General features: G+C 37.1%; 1 protein-coding gene across 8 annotated transcripts in view; it reads right to left on the bottom strand.

The window, feature by feature from the left end:
* The window catches only part of PTPRD (protein tyrosine phosphatase receptor type D), a 934659-nt gene that overhangs the window by 37162 nt on the left and 875821 nt on the right, over positions 1–21676 (bottom strand). For all 8 annotated transcript variants that reach the window (XM_072596637.1, XM_072596633.1, XM_072596674.1 and 5 more), the window contains 2 exons: positions 17521–17640; positions 16875–17029 (listed from right to left, as the gene is read on the bottom strand). In XM_072596637.1, the coding sequence (XP_072452738.1) occupies positions 16875–17029; positions 17521–17640 (275 nt within the window). The remainder of the gene's footprint in view (positions 1–16874; positions 17030–17520; positions 17641–21676) is intronic.

Genomic DNA, 21676 nt, shown 5'->3' with positions numbered 1-21676 from the left:
AGAGACTAAAGGGAATAAGATATAATGGTGAAGATGAAAAATATATCTGTGGGAGTAGGGCAAAGGGATAGATGTAATAATAGGACAATGTATTAGGTTCAAGAAATTTCAGTTATCGGATACAGAAATGAAATCATTTGTGGGTGATGACAAGATCAAGGGTGGGACCATCTTTGTATGTGGCTGGAGTCTGGCCTTCTGTTTTTACAAGCTGATAAATGAGAACCAGATTGAGAAGAATGCTAGCACTCCAATCTGTACATACCTCCTCCCCTCCCCCAGCTATTGACATACTCTTCTCCTGTCAGAATTTAAGGGCAGAATTAACCTGATCATTTTCATTTATTGAAATATCAATAAGCCTTGGGATGATGAAAACTATAAAAACATGACCTGCAGAACTGGAAGACACCTGAATCAAGAAAAGATGAAGCATAGATGAGCCAAATTGCTGGTGGTTGGGGACATAAAAAATTGGCACCCTGGGAAGAGTAGATTCCCATTCCCTTCTAAAACTCCCCAGGACTTCTACTCAGAATATAGATGATAATATGCTTGAGCTGGAAATAACCTCAGTGGTCATCTACTGAGGAGAAACAGGAGAAACTGAGGCCCAGAGAAGGGCAATGAGTTGCCCAGTGTTATAACCAGTAATTTTACAGTCAAATCCTTATTTCCATGTTCACATAGTAAAGAAGTTTTCAAACAAAGCTGTACTCATATCTGATCACACTGAAAATATGTAGATTTTGGCTTGGGGAGCATTGTGGGTAGGAAATTGAGGAAAAGCTATGGTGAGCAATTTAAGAAATGTTGTATTTATTATGCATGCAGCAAAGAATCGTTCTTAACAATTATATCCAAGGGGAATGTCTATTATTATTTCGGATATTTTAAGTGTGCTTATTGCGAAGCCTCTAAGCAGATACAAAAATGACAACAAAGCATCTTTTAACTTGCTACTTTTGCAATTTCTTATTGAATTTTGGGAAATGCTTGACTAAGCCTACGAGTTTATTATTGGGTCCTACAAACCAATAAGTTTCAGTTTAATTGAACCAAGATAAAAAGTGAATTTCAGGACACAGCACATAAGAGGAAATGATCTATGACTTTTCTTTTCTAATACATAGCAGGAGAAATGGAAAAAGAGTGACCAAAGCCTTGGAGGGAATACTAATGGCTTACCTTTTCGCAAGTGATCATCATAAGCTTGGAGATCATTCCTTTTCCCCCCCACATGTTAAAAAAAGGACCTCTCTGACCCCAGATTTGAAAATCTTCTTGGTCTAATAGGCTAAAGTTAGGAATTAGGTTGACAATCTTCAATATAGACAGACTCTCCAATATAGGTAGGTAGGTAGATAGGTAGATAGATAGATAGATAGATAGACAGACAGACAGATAAATAGATGAGAGGAAAGTAAAATGACAAGATTTAGCAATAGATTAGATATGTGAGATGAATGAAAGTGAGGAGTTGAGGATGACACTGAGACTGTGGGCTTGGTTACTTGGGAGAATGATGATGATGCCTTTCACAACAGTAAGGAAGTTTTAAAGAAGGGAACGTTTTTTTGGGAGAGGGGGATGGAGATTTTGGCTTTGAACATATTGAATATGAGAAGACCACATCTAATTCTGCGTATGCGTTTAAAATACACCTGGTAAACAAGATCTGGAGATTATAAAAAAAGACTAGATCCGGATATACAGATTTGAGAATCATCTCCACAGAAATAATAAGTGAACCCATGGATGATTCTGAGATCAGATGGTACTGTATACCCACTCTTAGTGATCATGACATAGATGAAGAACAAACAAAGGCAACTGAGGAATGGTTGGAGAGACAGGACAATCAGGGGAGAGTAGTGTCATAAAGACTAAGAGAGGAAAGATTCTCCAGGAAATGATCAGTAGTGTACAAGGTTATAGAGATATAAAGGATGAGAACTGAAAACAAGTTATTAGATATAGCATTTAAGTAATTGTAACTTGGGAGAAGGTAGTTTTAATTTCATTATGATGTTGGAAGTCAGTCTGAAAATAATTTAGAAGAAAGTGTCAGAGGAAGTAGAAGCACTAAATGTTGACAGCTACTTCAAGAAAGGGAAGTGTACTGGAAGAAAGGGAAGAGTGATATAAGTTAATAGCTAGTGGCAATGACTGGATCAAAGGAGTTTGGGGAATGAGAGAAACACAAGAATGTTTGTAGGCAACCATAGACAGAAAGAGATTTAAGAAGAAAGAATGTGCAGATGATAGTTGGCAGGGGGCAATCTTCTGGAGACAGTAAGAGACGATGAGATTAAGGGTCATGTAGAGGGTTTTGTCTTGGTAAGGAAAAGGGGCACTTTATCAGAGATCTGAGGTTAGGAGAAGATGGGCGAGATGTCTAAATGATATTAGAGGAAGAGAAAAGGAGATAAGGAAATACTCTTGACAAACGGTCTCAATATTTTCAGTTGATGTATGAGAAGTACTGAGCATATGAGTATCTTAAGAGAGATGGGATGGTTGAGAATAGTAATTGTGGAGAAGACTGCAAAGGGTCAAATAGAATGTTTGCCACATTGCAGTGAGGACCCAGTTGAGATTAGCTAAGTTTAATAGTGGAGCCAGTCAGCAGAGTTTTATGATTTCCCTCAGTTTCTTGAGCAGGACTGAAAGGCACAAGACTGTGGTTTGACAAGGCATGATAGGTGGCAGGACAAAAGTCAAAGGATTTGAAAGTTAGGATAGTCTAGAGTTGACTTGCATCATCATGATAAAAGAAGAGTGTAACTGGTGAAGGGGTGATAGTTTTAGAAAGAACAGAGAGGTGGGAAAGTAAAAGAGGTCATGGTGAATAGTAAGAACAAAATTAGGGTTATAAGGCATAGGGAAAAATGGAGTAGGAGTTGGGAGTTGTGAACATGGAAGTGAAGCTCTTGTGTGCAAGACTATGAATATAACCATCTCCACATGTAACTGAGGTAATGTGCAGAGCAAGTCATAAAAACTGAAAAGACTGATGAATTGGGAATGTAGAGGAACATGTCTGTATGTTAAAGTTTCCTATTTTAAAGGGAGGAGATGGGAAGCAAAGACTGAGTCAGGCACTAAACCCATTGAGGAAGTAAGGAGAAGGCTGTTGGTGTCTACAGAAAATAGTCACCAGAATTTGAATTGGATGAATCATTTGGATCTGTCTGTGTTTGTCCTTTGTTTTCAAAGATGACCATGACATCAGAGAAATGATGACATGACTTGCACTTGACTTTGTTTTGAATGAGGGAGGGCTGTGCAAGGTCACTTTCCCCTCTTGAGCCATCTGGATCCAGGGGCCAGATATTCATCAGAATAACTGGAGAAGACCCAAGATGCAAAGGGAGACCTTGGCCTATTCAGGTACTCACTTAGAGTGAGGTAAGGCCATTCAGTGAATGAGCCTCTCTAAGAAGTAATCAAGGAATGGCCCTTTTAATGAGCAAAAGAAAAAAATAAGTAAATGAAGCTGGGAGGGAGAGAGCAACAGCTACTATTGATAATCACTCTGAAACCAGGAGGGTCCAGAAAACAGCCATTAAGTGGAGTTTGGGCAGAGACCTATTGGTGTACAATGTATGGACTTCAGAGTGCACTTGGTTTAAGGTTTTGGGAAAGACAAGAGAGAAAGAAAGAAAGAAAGAGACAAAGAGAGAAAGAGAGAGAAAGAGAAAGAAAGAAAAAGAAATCTGGACCATAAATCCCAAGCTAACTGGGCATCCTCCGGCCATCCAAACTTACCTTCCCTCAGAGAGGAGAAGGAAGTGGGGGAAGGGGAACAGAAGAGAGTGGATGAGCTGAGTTACCCAGCTAGGGTCTCCATTCAGGCAGCTCAGTCTACTTACAGGACTATGTTCGTCCTTAGTTTTCAAAGAAGACCATGCCATCAGAGAAATGATGACATGACTTGTACTTGACTTTGTTTTGACTGAGGGAGGGCTGTGCAAGCTCACTAGACTCACTCTCCTGTCCTCGAAGCATTTGGATAATGTGAACTTCAAAGGAAAGGTTGCTTAGTAAAGGAGGTAGAGGAAAAGGCTAGAAAATGAGGAGAATTTTTACTCTCCTACCTTGACCAGTGAATAAGAGGGGGAGAAGAGAGAATGTGTAGCCAGTCCTAGGGAGAGCAGCATGAGAAGTGTATTGTGAAGAAGGAGTCAGGTCTCAGTAAGAGTCAAAAGATGCAAAAAATGAGAAAGAAAGAGTTAAGATGAAAGAAAGTTTGTTAATTATGGAACAGGCCTTCCAGAGGGGAGAGTGGAAGGATGGATGGATTAGGAGTGGAGGTAGATAGGAGTAAGGATCAAGTAGCTGAGGATAGTGAATGGGATTTCAATATCAGAGGAGTCACTGGGATGAGGAAATTACACAGGGATGGAAATATGCTAAAGTCGGAGGAGTGTTTAATCAGAACATCAAAGGACTAATGAGGGATTCTTGAGGGAGGTTTGGAATTGGATAGTTCAAGCTCCTCCTTTAAGTTCAACACTACGTCAGGTGGTGATATTGGGTCTCGTGAAGCCCCAAGCAGCCTGTATCTCTGTAGGCAAGACCAGGTAAGGGAGCCTGGTCAGAAGAAAGGATACCATGTCTGCCCTGAAGCTGACCCTGGTGGAGAAGGCAGTAGAAGAGGTCCCCAAAGTGGGCTTGTCTAGATGGGGCCAAGCACTACAGATGACCTGAGGGTGAGGCTCCATGGAAACAGAGAGGGTCTCTGCTGGAGATAACCAAGATAGATCCTATAACTCTGTGCCTTCCTGGCACAATGCCTTTGTAATGGAAAGCATTTAATAAGTGTGGACTGAATATGTGAAAACTTGGATTTGGATGTCCAGGAAGGCAGAGTAAATTTCTCCCTCAAATGTTTTTATCAAATTGACATTAGCAAAAACCAAATGAAATCCATCAGATTTTTTGTTTACCCATCTAAAAATACCATTGTGCTGCATCCAACCATTTCCCCAGATGTCCCTCCCATACAGGCAGCCCAAGATTCCCGGAAAAAAAGACCAGGATCAAAGGTAGTTTACAAAGCCATTATTATTATCTCCTATTTGGTCAGATAGGTGGAAAAAGTCAGCAGGAACAATAGTAGCCACTGCATTCCCATCTTTCATAACGTTACTGTGGACTGAGGTAATGTACTGAAAGCACTTTGAAAACCTTCAAGCATTATTTAAATATCAGTTCTTCATCATCATCACCATCACCACTATTTTACTGCTGAGGCCTCTATTTCTAGGCATCTAGAGGAATGTTAGAAGGGGTACCAGTAAACAGAAAAGTTTTTTTGGTGTTTTTAAATAGAACGTGATGAAAAATTTAGCATTAGCTAAGTATACACAATTTAGAAAGTAACAGCTATTAGGGCCTGAAGGTACCCTAAGACATTATGGGACGCCTGTGACAGAGTCACTTGGCCTCCCTGTGCCCAATTTTCCTCATTTTCAGAAGGAGCAAAAGAGCATAGAATTTAGGATAATACTCATGTTCTTCCTCAAAGGGAAGTGCAGCAAGTGCTCTGGAAAGCTTGTATCACTAGACAAATTGTGCTGTCATCCACCACCCTCACCATCTATTTTAGCTCCCTGTCATAAGTCTGGGCAGGCAACATTCCCATCTTACAGATGAGAAAACCAAGGTGCAGAGATGGTGAATAGTGCAAAGTCACAAAACTAGCCAGTACTGGAATGAGTCTACCCCACCATAGTTCAATGATCTTTCTGGGATGGGCACAAACCATTTTCTCTCTTTTTTATGACAAGATTCTTTTGGCATAATGATGATACCTATCTTTATGGTAGGTGTAATTCCTATTCTATTTAGTCAATCCAGAACATTTAATGAATGCCTACATCATACAGAATATTACGGAGATGTTTGAGAGGAGAATTGTATTTTATCTTCATAGGACATGAGATACTTCTTAATTTTTGAGTGTTTTCAAATTCCCTACTTTGAGCACAAAGATGATTCTGTTACAGGTTTTAGATTTCAATCCATTATTTAGAAAAAATATTTTGGGAGAATTTGTCAATCCCATGTTATGTATATAATCCTGCTAAGGGACAATTCTAGTAGGAAAATTCTTCTCAGATAATTAGAGAATAACTTAAGGAAACTTGGAAGTTTTATCCAAAAAGGGCATTACAAATGACTTGGTCACCAAGTATTTAGTATAAGCTAAAGCCTGGAGGTAGCATAGCTCTGGAAATTATACTGTACAAAGTCTAAAGAGCTAAATTCAAATTCTAGCTTGGCCATTTATTATCTCTGCAGCCTGAGACAAATGACTACTCTCTGCACCTTGGTTTCTTTGACTATAATATGGGAGAGGAGGTTAGACCATTTGATCTCTGCTCTTTCCAGATATAAATCTTGGGACCCTTGGATGGTCCACAGAAGTTATTAAGCTGAGGTTTGTCATTTGAGGTTTCCATATCCATGAACCTGGATAAGAAATAAAAATAAGATTTTGTCTCTCCACCTCTAAAGCATTTCTTTGAATTATTTTAAAATACCATTTTGAGAAGGATTCATAGGCTTTATCAGATTGGCAATGAGGTCCATGACACACAAAAAGTCAAGAACATCTGAGCTAGAAGTAGAACTCTGCAATAAGTTATCCAAGAATCACAGTACCCTATATCTACAACTAACTGCATGGAAAAGGCCTGCTTTGCAGGCACTGGCCCATGGTGGCCATTCATCATCATTCTCTTTTACATATATCAGTCAGAGCATTCCTACTGGGCTGCAAGAATGCAAATGAACCAAGGTACTCATAGCCTCATCTACTGCACAGAAACCTGAACAAGTACAAGAGAATTCTTAAAACACTCACTAGCTGTGCTTACTATTGAGTTCTTTAGAGAAACCTGATAGGGTTGAAAGGTCAGTAAGTAATGAATGAGCTGAAAAAAAAAAACTGAGCTGACTTTGACTTTTCTTTCTAAAATTTGTGACAAGTTCTCATAGGCCTGGATAAGATGATGAAAGAATGTCAATGGCAACTATTAAGCAAAAAAAAAAAAACAGGCTAAAATTGTCTAATCTGAGAAATTACTTTTAAACCAAGAGGATTTTTTTGAAATGTGTTGGAAAGCTGATGGATTTAGGGATTCAATCCAGTTAACTGGAAAACAAGGAAGCTTCCAGAACCTTAGAATTTTCAGGTTGGGAGGGAACTTCAACCTCATCTTTTCCAAATTCTTCATTTTAGAGACGATGTAGCTGAGGCCAGGAGCTAGGACTGGAAAGGACATACTTTGGACTACAGCTCTGGTACTGCTTGTTCCAGCACCATTTTTCTCTTGGTATGTACTGTACCTAAAGGAATTAATTTCTTTTCCAAGAATTGAACTTCAGCTATTATATTTGAAAGCTAAGTAAGAAAAGGCATTCAAGTGTCTTTGGGTAGGATTGCCTTTTGAATTTTCTCTCGTAGTCTAATGGGGGATGGGTCACATATGGATTTCTGAGATGGACGAGCTAGTTTCAGCAGCTGTTCCTTAGAATCTTCAACATACCTTCTCAATTCTATTTGCCACTGAGAGGGGTTTAAAAATACTCTAAAAATTGTTTATTTATGTGGAAAATTTTAGAGTTTTGCTTTGTTGGATTTAGGCATATAACAAACATTGTGTGTGTGAAATATAAACGATTACAGCAGATGGCACGGTCAGAGGCAATAGAATTGTGTGCACAAGAAATAGCTCAGATCCTAAACGAGAAGTCTGAATGACTATAATTGGGATATAGCTACAGTAGAATGGAAAAGGTCATTTACATTATGTTGACAAATATAGGGGCAGATTCTTATCCTGTGAAACAGCGTTACATAAAAAAAAAATGAGAGAATTCAGTGAATAGTTACCAGAGGATAATATACCATAAGCAGTTTTTAATTTTATTCCAGCAGAAAAAAACAATACCAACAAATTTCTTTGTCTCCCTACTTTCCACTTCATTCAAAAGAAGGCCAACAATAAGCATCTGTTACACTTGGCTGGCATCTGAGATGAGGAAATAGCTTGTGAATGACAAGCACACAGGATGCATTACAGATAAAGGTACAGCCCTGGATCCAGAGAGAGACTAATGAAAGGTGATGCGCCACTATAAATGAGGTATAAGTAGCCTATTGGGGAATGCCAATTGCCATGGGAGATAATTTTCAGTGACATGGAGTGGTTGTCACCAACATTATTCCAGGCAAAGATGACCACATTGTTCCCTGGCATCTTCCCACCCCTCTTCTCATTTGCATTTCTAGCTTTCCCCCCAAACTTCTAATACATTTATGTGATTCCCCACCCCCATCTCCAATTGTTCAAATTCCTAGGTTATGGCATCCCTACTGAGACATGCTCTTTCCTAAAGTGGTCCAAGTTCTTAAATTGACTCACTTTCACCTCTTTTAATGCCCCAAACTTCCCATTCCCTCAAAGAAACTAAATAAGCATCAGATGTGTTTATGTGAAGTAGTATTTAGAAATACTGAATTGAAAGAGAAAGGTTATCTGATGAAAGTAATTCACAGTAAATTGAGAATTGTAGTAATGATGAAAAAAGAAGTGAGCTAGTTGTCAAAAGCCTGTTCTATAAGGTTTTTACAGCTGTTTCTTCATGAATGACTTGGCACAAGTGTTATGTGCATTTTTAATCGAGTTGCCCTTTGTCCATTCAGTCTCCTCAGTTTCCATGTTCTGCATACCACATGAGCCTATGGTCAGTTTCTTGGAAATCAACTTTGGAAAGGTTTTCAAATATGAACTATACTAAGAACACCTTAAATAGACCAAAAAAAAAAATGCCCATGAAAGATGTAACATAAAAGGGTTATGGAGAAGACTCAAAAAATGCAGTTTCACATGGAAATGGATAGAATTCTTAATCCATCTTTTGAAAAAATTTTAGTTGTTAACTCAGCTCACCAGAGAAATTTGGAAACCTTTCAAGTCAGGATGACAAATTAACTAATTCAATCACATATCTTCTACTTGTTTAGATGTATTTTGAACCATATAATCCGAGTGTTCTCCGCAAAGGAATATGGAAAGGTTTATCAGCTACATGTCCATGGGTGGACTAAAACATATTGGGTGGTTTTGCAGATATGGGAAAGAAAAAGACATTTCCATATGTAAAATGCTAAATTCATAAAAAAGGGCCAATGAGGAAAGCCTCTTCTACTTATATAAAACTCTGTACTTTAAATATAAGATAAGTATTAGTGATCGTGACAGACACAGCACAGAAGAACAGAGGACTTTGTAAGGACTAGACTCACTTTAATCATTGCATGAAATTCAATTTACTTCAAATCAACACGTTTATTTTTCATTACTTTATTAATTAAGCAGGTGCGTCCTATCAAGTAATTCACTGTGTAGTTCAGTGCTTGGCAAGTCCTTTCAAAGCTGGCTCCAGACTACCTTTCCAGTCTCATTTAAACCTTTATTCTAGGCTCCAGCAAGGCAACCTAATTTCTCTTTCCGAAGCCAGTACTCCATTTTTTGCCTTCATGACCTTCATAGGGGGTCTTCCATGCTTAGAAAGATCTTCTTCCCCATAGAAGGTAAGCTTCTTGCGATATTTTTGTTTTTGTATTTGTAGCATCTAACACATTTCCTTGTATGTAGTGAGCACTTTTTACATGTTTGTTGAATTTAACTTAATTCATGAAAGTCCCTTTGCTAGGCAACAGAGATACAAAGCCAAAAGTGACCATCCTCTCTTAAAATCCTTCAAGGCTTAGCCTTTGTCACATTTACAGGAAACCTTTCCTATTTCCCCTAGTTTTTATCACTTTCCCCTCTCCTTAAATTATTTTATATTTGTTTAACTGTGTACATGTTATATATTCCCAGTAGAAGGTAAGCAAGCTACTTAAATATTTCCTTTAGGCTTTCCATTGGTATTGAATAATGGGAATTTCATTAAGCCATGATCCTGAGGTCATTTTGATAGGTTTGATATTTTGAACAAAATTTATGAAATTGTGTGAAGTGTGATAAATTTATGCCACTCATTTTGTTATGAAAATTCCAACATATAAAAAAATTTTGTTGCAGCCTTTAAATTAATCATATAGAGCATATATAACTATCTGCTCATGTCCACTACTGATTCTAACTTTTTTTGATTCCCCTCATTTGGAACAGTCTTTAACAACAGTGGTACATCCTTTTGCGCATTCTAAGAAGTCATCAAACTTAGTCTTTTCAAGGTAGAATTGTTTTCTAGAAGCATTTAAGAATGACTTAGATCCAAATGGGATGAATGGTTGAGTGATTAGGCAGAATTATGCTTCTCTGGGTCAGAAAACTAAAGAAAGTGTCTCAAAAGTAAGGGAACTAATTTTGTGGACTATCACTCATACCAGCATCAAGTAATTTCCAAAACGGTAAATGTCCAAAATTTTACAAGTAATGGCAACAGCATTAGATGCCTATCAATTACCATACAACACAGCCTACAGTGGTATAGATAGTAATTTGAAAACTAAAAAGGTGTTATATAGATATAAGGACATTTGACCTGGAGGAGAGGATTTTAGGGAGTGGGATGGAAAGCATCATAGTGGTCTTCAAGAGCCTGAAAGGCTGTCTTATAGGAGGAGGATATTTATTCTGTTGGCCACAGAGGTTAAACCAGGAGCAATGGGTAGACGTTGGAAAAAGACAAATTATGGGTTGATCTGAGAAAAAAAAAACAAAACACCTAGTAATTAGAGTCATCCAAAAATAGGATGGGGTCAGTTTGAGGGGTGATAGATTTTTCCTTACTAGAGTGCCTCAAGAAAGACCTGGATGACAGTCAAGTCATGTGCCATTAGGATTCCTTACCAGATATGCCGTGGATGACCACTAACAATCCATGCAACTTTGAGGTCTATCATTCTCTTGAGTTTTTATGATCATTTTATTTTTTATTATTTAAATGATTTATTATTATTATTATTCATTAATATATCATTATTTTTAGGCTCAAATGAGTTAACTTATGTGATAGTCCCTTGTAAACCAAATGCAATACAAATGTACAAAATCATTCCAACTAGCCCATCAAAGTGGTTACTTTGAAGAGGGAGAATACTCACATTGATAAACGAATATGTTTGTTTTTTAAAAGTCCCACAGTCATATAGTAACGGTTCCTATTTGAAAGCTCATGTTTTATTTAATATCACAGAAACAGCTACTAATATAATTTCCATTCCTTTCCAGGAAATATTTTATTCTGATGTGATCCCAACCTGCTTTGCTATGCTAATACAGCTTGTAGAAGAAATGACCACATTTCCTTCTACCATTAATGTGTCGTTATATATTAGAACTCAATCCTAATATTTAAATTATTTGGACTTAATAAGAATATTTTTCTGACAGTGGGATAAATCTATTCAAAATTCTGGAAATTCAGATGCCTGTTTTTTTTCAAATCACGACTTAGTTTCAGGAACTCGGAATATACTATTTTTTTTTTTTGATGATAACTAATATATAAAAAGAACAGAGCTAAGCTTAATATATTCCATGTGGTACAATTACTTCCCTTAACTTAAAAATGCCCCCATCAATAAGGATATACCTGAGACATTTCATCTGATTCCTTATCCAGAGAAGCTGGTAGTCCTAACAATACTGTCTTTCATCTACAGAAGGCTGGCCTCTCACCTTACTTGTTTTACACATGAAAATGAATTCCAGGTTTAGCAGTAACTAAGTCCACAGTTCATGCTTGTCAACACCCCGAATCCATCACATACTCTGGTAATACTTGTAGTCAAAAGAGACACTTGAATGGAACAAATTAGGACAAAACTCAGGTAGAAAAGTTAAAATGCACACACAAATCTGCACTTTACTCTTTCTGTAGATGGCACTCCCTGGTGTGTTTCCTTTTTACTATTAGTTGTAAATCTTTCTAAATCCCTTTGCACTTCAGAAGAGTATTTTCCTTATTGTTGGACTAATTTCTCCTGGGTCACTAAATAAGCTCCTAATATGAATTAGGTAATTTCCTAGATGTGACCAGATACACAAAGGAATATTAAACAATTTCAAGTTTCATTTCTTGGAGATGTCTCAACACAAAGTGGTGGATGATGCATTTTCGGGGTACTTTTGGGATGCATCGGTATTACATTAATTTTTAAAGATAATAAAGGCAACATATTATGGATCAAACTGTAGTCTGCTCTGTTGTTGTGTCCTATTTCTCCCTCTCTTCTCTGAAAGTCAGGCTGGTTACAAGTTAGGAAGAGTTTGGAGAAGACTTCTCCAGTCTACCATTTGAGAAAAATCACATGGAAGCTGAAGACAGAACAAAGAATTCCTGTTGAAGAGATCTGATTTGGGGGTCTTTGTTAGCTCATAATCTAATGTGCTTTGGAAATAAAATGTTCTTTCTCATAAGAAATTATGTTTTTATTAACTCTGTCCTCTTTTTGCCCAAAACAATTAACTCAACTCAGATCAGACACTCTTCTACATGAAATCTTCCCTGTCATTCTCATATTAAATTTATGTTCTTTTCCTCCATAATCATTTTTAGTTACTTATCTTTGTCTATATGTTGTAACCCCTTAGGAGAATAAGAGTGTTCGAGGACAGAGACCCTAATTTTGTCTTTACATCCCCAGTTGCTGGAACAGAGGATGTATTTAATAAATGTTTGTTGATTTGAGATGAAGTCAGTTTGAGCAGATCCTTCTTTCACTGGCTCAGACTGCCATCTAAACCATGCCTTCTGATTCATACAGGATGTAACAACAAGAAAAATGGTGATGATCGTAGTAAATTAATGATTGTTAACATTTATATGCTTTTAGGTTTGTAAAGCCCGTTTTATCCTCACAACAAACCTGGGAGTTAAGTGCTTTATTATTCTTGCTTTACAGATTTAGAAATAAAGGCAGAGCTTATATAACTTGCCAAGAGGCACAAAGATAGGAGGTATCTGGGTCTGGATTTAAACTTAGGTCTTCCTGACTTCAGGTCCAATATTCCACTGTTCCACCCAGCTGGCAGTACTAAGATTTATAGGCTATGGGACTTCCTTTAGACTTTATAAGAAGTATCTTATAGAATTCAGCATAGGAACTGGACCATTAATTTGTAATTCTCGATGCTTGATACATGACCAGTCCACCTCCTTTTCTCATCATGCACTGTTCACACCAGAAGATGATATCCTGCATAATATCTCTGGTACCTCATTCAACTATAAAGTCTTATTTAGATGGGGAATGTAATCTCCTTGAGGATAGAGATTATCTTTTGTATTTGTGTTTCAAGATCCAAGTACAGTATCTGGAACATAATAGATGCTTGATAAATATTTTTGATCGATTGATGTAAGATGCTACAGTTTTTATCAAGTTTCTCATTAAGAAGTTCAATGAGTCCTACATAATATCAAATATCTGAAATAAAAAATAATTTGGATAACATCTGGATACTTCAGATTCCTTTTGGGGGGGGTAGAAGGAAGAGGTTGTCATGATGAAGACTGAATACGTTTGATTGAACTTTTCATGTCATCTGGATGTCCACTGTCATAAAGACACTAGATTCTGGTACTATACAAAGAAGAAAAAATAATTTCCATTCATAAAATCTCCTCTTTCGTACTTTAAAAAGCCCTTTAACAAACTCTAGCATCTTATTCCCTACTTTTTGGTTACATAGAACCCCATCTTAGAAATGTCCTTTGTACATAAATAGTATCAAAAACAAGAAATTAAATGCCTTCTGACATGGAATGAAGGACCTTCTTTCCTTTCAATTATCCGTACTTTCAAGAATGTCTTTTCTGAGATATCACCCATACTTTATATACTTCATTCCTTTGCTACCTTCAAACTGGAACATTCAATTGTCCTCCAAAGACCTAAAATGTCACTTCTCTCTAGAGACCTGGATCCTACCATGAAAGCTTCATGTTCAGGCACTCCTCTTTGCCTAAGACCTCCTTTCCACTGTCTACATCCCCAGACGGCTAAAGCTGGTTCAGGTATTGGGGGAGAGAGCAGAAAGAAGTTGGAACCTCTAGTAAGTTTTCCCATAGCAACAACATTCTACTATTAATGTAGATCATCTCTACCTATTTAAATCCTACCCATCTCAAGATCCTCCTCTCAAAATACTTTCCCCTCCCCCCCTTGCATGCTATTGACCTTCCATTTTGTACAAATATTTTGAAGAGATTTCATTTTCATGCTGGATGATAAACTCTTTATGGAAATGAAGGATGCCTTCTTTATGTATCTGTTTCTCCCAGTGCTTAGTACAATGTACAGGGTATGTACTTAGGTAGATGTTTACTGAACTGAACTGAATAATGGATTAAATCTGCCTCTGTGGTGTGTTCTTGGAACCTAACCATTTAGAATACTACTTTTATGTAAAAATGTGCTGCAGGTTCCAAACAACCAATATAGAAATTAATTTTAGAATCATAACTCACTAGTAACTTGGAACCTATTCTTATTTCATGTTTGCCTTCCCTTTTATATACACAATAATTTTCATTTTCTTAATTAAAAAGTCAATGAGTCTCTTACCCTAAACCTTAATCTTTCCAGTATCTCTGTACTTGTTGTTTTATACCTTCCTTGTGACTGTTTCTTGCCCTTGCTTTTTAGAATTACTCTTTTCATTTTCATTGACTCTTTTTACTCCCAGGGTATTAATTGCTAGATAGGAGACATAACCTTAGATATACATGAATTCTTCCCTGAGCACTTTCATTTCCCTTTTCTGTCCTTTCCTTTCTTCCATTCCTTACTCTAAGGAGATTTCTCTGAAAGGTCTCTACCTTCTTATAGAATTCACGTGGCAGAGATATTACCTTTTGCTTTTAAGCTGACACTAGTTCATTTGAATTTCTGCAAAAGGACATAATTTTCTCTGAATTCCTGTAATGATGATTTTATCTGTTCCATTGTAGCTAATGGTAAAATTAAAAATTTCTCATTTACAGTGTTGCCTTTTGCCTCATTATCTCTTCTCAACTGTAGCAGACATACCTTGAATAGAGAAGATTTCACATTATCATTATAAAGATCGCTGTATCATAGAAGTTTTTATAGTGGCAGCAAGGACCTGGAGGTCCTCAAGATGAGCACCATGTTGAGTCCAACTGGCACCTGACCAATCATGCATCATTCCCAAGAAGCGGTCACCCTGACCCTCGCCCCAACAAGTGATATTTCTCTTTTCAGGTTCAGTTCCCACTTCTCTGACTGCAACGTTGTGGTATCCTTTGTGGTATTCTTTTCTTCCTCCTGCTTCCTCTACATGGCATCTCCCAAGATGCTAGTGATTTGGGTCCTTACTTCTACTCCATTTGTACTTTCTCTGTTGGTAATTTCATTTAGTTTCCATTCATATCTCTATGCAGAGGTCATTTCCATTTGGATGTCCCACTAGCATCTCAACCCCAAATGTTCACAGCTAAATTCATTCTCTATCCTTCCTGACTGCCCTTCTAACTTTTCTATTTGCGGTGACAGCACCACTAGCTTCTTAGTCTTTCAGCCTAGAAACCTCAAAGTTTGTTTTACTTTTAAATTAATGACTTTCTTTTTACAACATACATTTAATGATATCTTTCCCCCAGAACCTGATACATTTACCAAAAAAAATTCCAACATGGTGCCCACATGATGGAATATACAACTTTCGGTATCTGTAGTCTCTCTTTTCTCCACTGAGAAAGATGGTATGTTCCTGAGAACCATTTTTCATCTTTCATTCTTCCTCCCCCAAATTCAATCACTTAACATAAGCTACTAATCTGACTTCAGAAATAGCTCTAGAATTCATATCATCCTTTCTACCCTCCTCCATGACATCGTAGTTCAGACTCTCATCTTTCACTAATATTATTAATAGACTACTAATGAATTTTGCTTTCTCCAGTTTCTCCTCCCTCCAATGCATCTTTCATACTGTTCCATGCTTCAAACTAAGGCAAGTTTTTTTCTCCCACATCACTCCCATTATATATAGCAAGGTTTCTTAATGCAGAGTCCATGGATACCCAAGAGGTCTCTGGATAGATTTCAGGAGGTCATGAATTGTTTTTGTACCATTTGGATGACTATTTTTAATACAATTGACTTCATTTGTAATTTTATAGTATGTATGCACTTAAAAGCATTATTCCTAGAAAGAGTTCATAGGCTTCAGCAGACTACCAAAGATCAAAGACCCCTAGACCATAGAATTAAATGTAATTGCCTCCGGACAATCCAGTCTACCTTTCCAGGTTGATTTCAATCTACTCTTCTTCATAAAGACTGAAATACAACTATACTGGATGACGATTCCTCAGTTCTGTTCTTCCATTTCCTGTTTTTGTTAATTTGCCCAGAACATCCCCTCCATGTCTGTCTGCTGAATTTTTTCTCTTTATTCAATACCTAACTCATATCTTACAACCTCCATGAAGCCCTCTTTGTCTCCCTGAGCTAAAATTGAACCCTCCCCATTTCTCTTAACTCTCACTTTGTTTTATATTATCTCCTTAGATTCCTGTAGAGGCCTCCTATAAGAAACAAATAGCTTCCTTTGCCATTCAATAGTGAACTTCATTTGATCAAAAGGGAGATAGGCAAAGCATCCATGTTCTTAATTTCAAAGTCTTTATCAGATCCAATGTACTGAGAGTTTATAAAAAACAATGCAAAACAAAATTCAGTGTATCCATTCAACCTCTTCTTAACTGATAATTTCTGTTATCAATTAGGGCAAAATTACACTCTAGGTTGCCATCTCTCTTTTTGCAGTCTTCTCTTCGGTGGATTTATCATGCATCTACATGGGGCTTACCTGCAGTGAACAACCATAGGACCAGCATCTGGAGGGTTACAGGTTTTGACTCGTCGCAAGAAAGCTAGGAAAGGTGTTGGATGCTCTGGTACCCCGTGATCTGGCCATGCTGTGAACTGGAACTGCCTGACTTCCCTCTTCTCACTTGAACCATTCTGTTAAATGAGAACACTGGCTAAAATGACCATTTCCCAAACTTTGGTAACAAAACATCAGAAAAGACATAAGAGTCAATGTTGTTAATGGTTATTTCTCTATTAGTAACAAATATTCTTTTGGAGGTTCAAATAAACAACAAGAAAACTGCAAATGTTTTCTAGGGAAAATATTTCTTAAGAGATAGAAATTGCATTTTCTGGTTCAAATATCAGGACAACTTCTATTACATCTCTGAAGAGCAGCTGGCAAAGAGTTCTTCAACTAATTCTTCATTCAGCTAAACTTTTGTTCAGAGGAAGAGTTCCGTATTCACTGTGATAAACTTCCAGACAAGGAGAAAAATTGCCCAATGATAGTGGAAGAATTATTTCATTCTTCACTGTTGCCAGTGGGATCAAGATTTAAGTAAAGCCTTAAGAGATCTGATTTCTCAAAAGAAGCTTTCTTTAAATAACAGAAAAAAGGAAGAGGAAGGGGAAGAACATACCTTGTAAAGTGCAAATGTTCGAACACAATACGTTGCCAATTCCACAGTATCGAGCAGCGTCACCTGAATCAGCCCATACGTCTCTGTGCCTCTGCTGGGCCAATACTGGTCACATTTCACCTGCAAGAAACATGTACTATGTTTCTAATATATACTCATCAGTTTCCGTTAACATTTTCAAAGTCAGGTCAAAGCAAATAGACTAAATCAGATTTCTTGAAATTCATGGTTTACAAATTTTTGCTGTGTTTTATTTCACATTAAACTTTTTTCATCCCTTCTTTCTGGAATGCTTTTTTTTTTTAAAGTCCCAACATAGGAAAATGGCTCCTTTGGTGCTAATATAAATCAAATTTCTGTATCAGGAATAATACTGAGCAGTGAAACATTCAGTTGCCCTGGAGGAAAATAAAGTGCAATTGTTGACTAAAATAAGGAATTTTGAAGTACTAGAAAGAAAAATATAACTTTGTTCTCAGTTCAGTGTTATAAAACATATCAGGAAATTACATTCAGGCATTTAAAATATATGGTTGGATAGATAAGGGACTCATCCATCAAAATTTAAAAGACATAAGTCATTATATCTTGGGCAATCACAATTTCCAAATGTGCTTGTTTAGAGAAATATGGAAATAATTTGTAAATCTATAAAATGATAACACTCAATATAAGTGTTTTTATTTTTTTTCTGAAATGAGATGATTTGTTTTGGTTACAAAGAACATTTAAATCTGTGCTGTGAAAAAAATTGTTAGTTCTTCAAAAAGAGTCTCAGGGGATCCTATAAAACCAATGTGAGGTTTAAATAATTTAAAATCCTGTTACTTGAGATGAATGATATAGAGTTTCCATTGAATGTCTGAGCAAAAGCTTATAAAATACATTTAGACCAATTAGGCTGATGCATGGTCAAAAAATGTTTGACATGCTTCAAATATGCTGCATTCATGTACTGAATTCTTGTCATATGCTGAAGTGGACAGAAAATAAAGATAGATAGATAGATAGATAGATAGATAGATAGATAGATAGATAGATAGATAGACAGACAGACAGACAGACAGATAGATAGATAATGAACCAGAATATATTTGTCCTTTCTAGCTCAAATGAAAAGAAAAACAGGAGGGCTAACTGACCAAAGATCAACTGAGGCTGATTTCCCATGCTTACATTTTATTTTTCTGGATTTTAGAGCTAGAAGGGATCTTAGAGGCCATTTCTTCCAACCCTTGACTTTGATGAGCAAAGTATAGCTAGAAAGGTTAAACAACTTTGTCCGTGGTCACATGGATAGTAACCAGTGGAGTTGAGATTCTAAAAACCTAGGTCCTCTTACTTCAGATACATCGGCACACTGATACTCTTGGTGACACAGTATGGCTGGAAATGAAAGGGGCTAAAATACTTAACTTCGAGGAATGTCATTATAGGATATATTAGAATTTGTTTTTTTGTCCAGGGGAAAAAGGTCTTGAGTAAGGCAAGGTTTTCTTTATAGGGAACATTAGTAGCTGTGCATGAATATAGGATTTTTCTGCTTCTGTAGCCAAAGCATCTGTTCTTCAAAGATCTCAAAACACTTCTTCAGTAGTTAATAGGCCATCTTTTAAAAAAAAGTGGAAAATTTTATCCACCAATCACTTTTCTAGGTGAGAAACAAGAGACAAGGACCCCACTGTAGAGCCATATAGCAAATCAGAAACTGAATTTCTAGATCCTTCTGACCTTTCCACCTTCATTCTAACCACTAGAGGACATAATCTGAACTAACTGTTAGTAGGATTACCAAAAGACAAAACAAAAAATCAATTTTTGAGTGTTCCATGTACTTGAAAAATATGGAAAATATTATTCTCTGGCTTAATATTTGCCTAACTATATTTACATGCTGCAGGACAAATAGGAGGCATAGTGGGTAGAATTCCAAGCATGGGAGTCAGGAAGACCTGAGTTCGAATATGACCTAAGAGATTTACTAGTGGTGTGACTCTGGCCTATTCACTTAATGCTGTTTGCCTCAGTTCCCTCCTGTGAAAAATGAGCTGGAGAAAGAAATGGCAAACTCCTGTAGTATTTTTGCCAGGAAAATTCCAAATGGGGTCACAAAGACTCCGACACAACTGAAAACAACTGAATAACAACAACTTACGTGTTCTACAATTTTAAAAAATAATTAGTATGAGGAAAACACATTCACTTAATATTGAAGAACAGCCCGTGCCGTAGGAAGGAATGGACTGAACCTATTCTATAAAATGATCCAAATACTGAACCCTGAACACATTGTCCAACATGGATGTTCTCTTGCTACCAAAGTTGTTCGTCCCCATAGCTAACATTTTGTGTTACCTGAGAATATTCAGTAACACCTATGTATTTATCCATCTGTTATGTGCTAGGGCCTTCCCTCTGAGAGTACCTTTAGTTTGCCCTTTATCTTTTCATATATCTTGCTTGTAAATGATTGTTCACATGTTGTTTCCCTTAGCAGGAATGTGAGCTCCTTCAGGGCAGGAATTGTAAGCCTTTCTTTGTATTCTCAGTACTTGGGACAGTTTTTGGCACATAGTGAATGCTTAATAAATGCTTGGTGACTTTATTTGATTTGTTGATTTGCTATGCACCAGATATACAAATACAAAAACTCAGGTAACTCTGAAGTTATTTACATATGAAATCTGTCCATACTTTCTGATGAAGTAAGACTGTTGGAAAAGAAAAAGAATCTGCCCCTTTGTGAAGGCAGATAGGTCAATTTCTTTTATTTACTAATTTAATTTCCTTCCCTATGAAACTGTTGTAAGAGTCAAGCCTGGATTGGAAAAGGATTATGTTTCCCAGGATGCCTGGTCCCAGAGCACTAATGCTCTTTGGAAAAGAAGAAGGAGTCCATCCATTTCCATAAAGTTGTATGTCCTAAACACAGTTATTGATTGGGGAGTGAATACTTCTGGGAAGATGGAGGAATAATGAAGGTCACTACTAGGTTTATGACCATTCAGGGCAACTGAGAATTCCAAGAATGAACACTGACAGCATCAGGTTGTGTTGTTCTGTTTTTGTAGGTCCTTATGTGAAGAATCATAGACAGAGATCAAAGAAATGACACATCCTAGCTGTCAAGAACTGGCAGGCAAGGTCATCTGGGTGGGATAAGTTGTGTCTCAGTCAAGCGAAGTAGGAAGTACCTTGAGCTCATAAAAGAAATGGGCTGCAGATTCCAGCAGGAGAAAGTTTCAAGCAGGATTGCCAAATTGTTGATACTGAAGTCTCAAACCCAACTCATGCTAGTGTAGGAAGACACAGTGCCCATACTTTGTTCAATCTGAAGATGCCAACACGGTTGCTACTTTGTGACACTCTTCAAATATATCTACCATTAACATTCTATCTACTAAAAATAGATGTCTAAAATGTAAGCTATGAGTCATGTATTAGTGATGAGTATTAAAGTGCATTATAACTTTTTTAGAAAAGTCCCCAGTGTCACAGAAAGTCCAATCCCTTCCCAGGATGTTGAATAAATAAAGTTACACTGGTTTCAGGGTATTTCCCCACCAGACTGGAGAGAAGCCAGCAATACTGCCTCTTTAGAATGTGACTTTAAAGGAAATAAACCCTAGGAAGTATGTGTACATGGAGAGGTATAAGTACTTTTTTTAAAAAAGGAAAACCTAACTCCCTTTAGCAGCCTGAATATTAAAAAAAAAGCCTATAAAATTTTCTACCTCCAAAACCTAAAGCAAATGTATAGAATTGGCACTTCTACGTATTCTCAAACTAGTACATGAGACTGGAGCAGCACCCCCAAACAAGAGTATCTTTTCCTCTCAGGAAATGTTTCAAAGGGTTTTCCCAGAAAACATATTCAGGCACCTATGAATGTGCAGAGTTGGGGTCTCACTTGAGAGATTAAAAGTTTCAATCTAAGCTTATTGGAACAGAGTAGCTTTCTTCAGCATGCCAAGGGCTCAGTGCTTTTTTTCCCTGAAAGCAATCTCTGAGGATCTGACACAGGACTCACCTGCCTCCATAGAGCTAAATTGGGGGACTTAAATCAATTGACAATATTCCTTTGAGTCTTTCCTTTCTAACTATACACTAAACAAATCATTTTCAATTTGAACATTAAAGAGGAAGTCTGAAGTGT

The sequence above is a fragment of the Notamacropus eugenii genome, chromosome 1 (assembly GCF_028372415.1).
Source record: "Notamacropus eugenii isolate mMacEug1 chromosome 1, mMacEug1.pri_v2, whole genome shotgun sequence".
Classification (NCBI taxonomy): domain Eukaryota; kingdom Metazoa; phylum Chordata; class Mammalia; order Diprotodontia; family Macropodidae; genus Notamacropus; species Notamacropus eugenii.
This window is presented reverse-complemented; position numbering and strand designations above follow the sequence as displayed.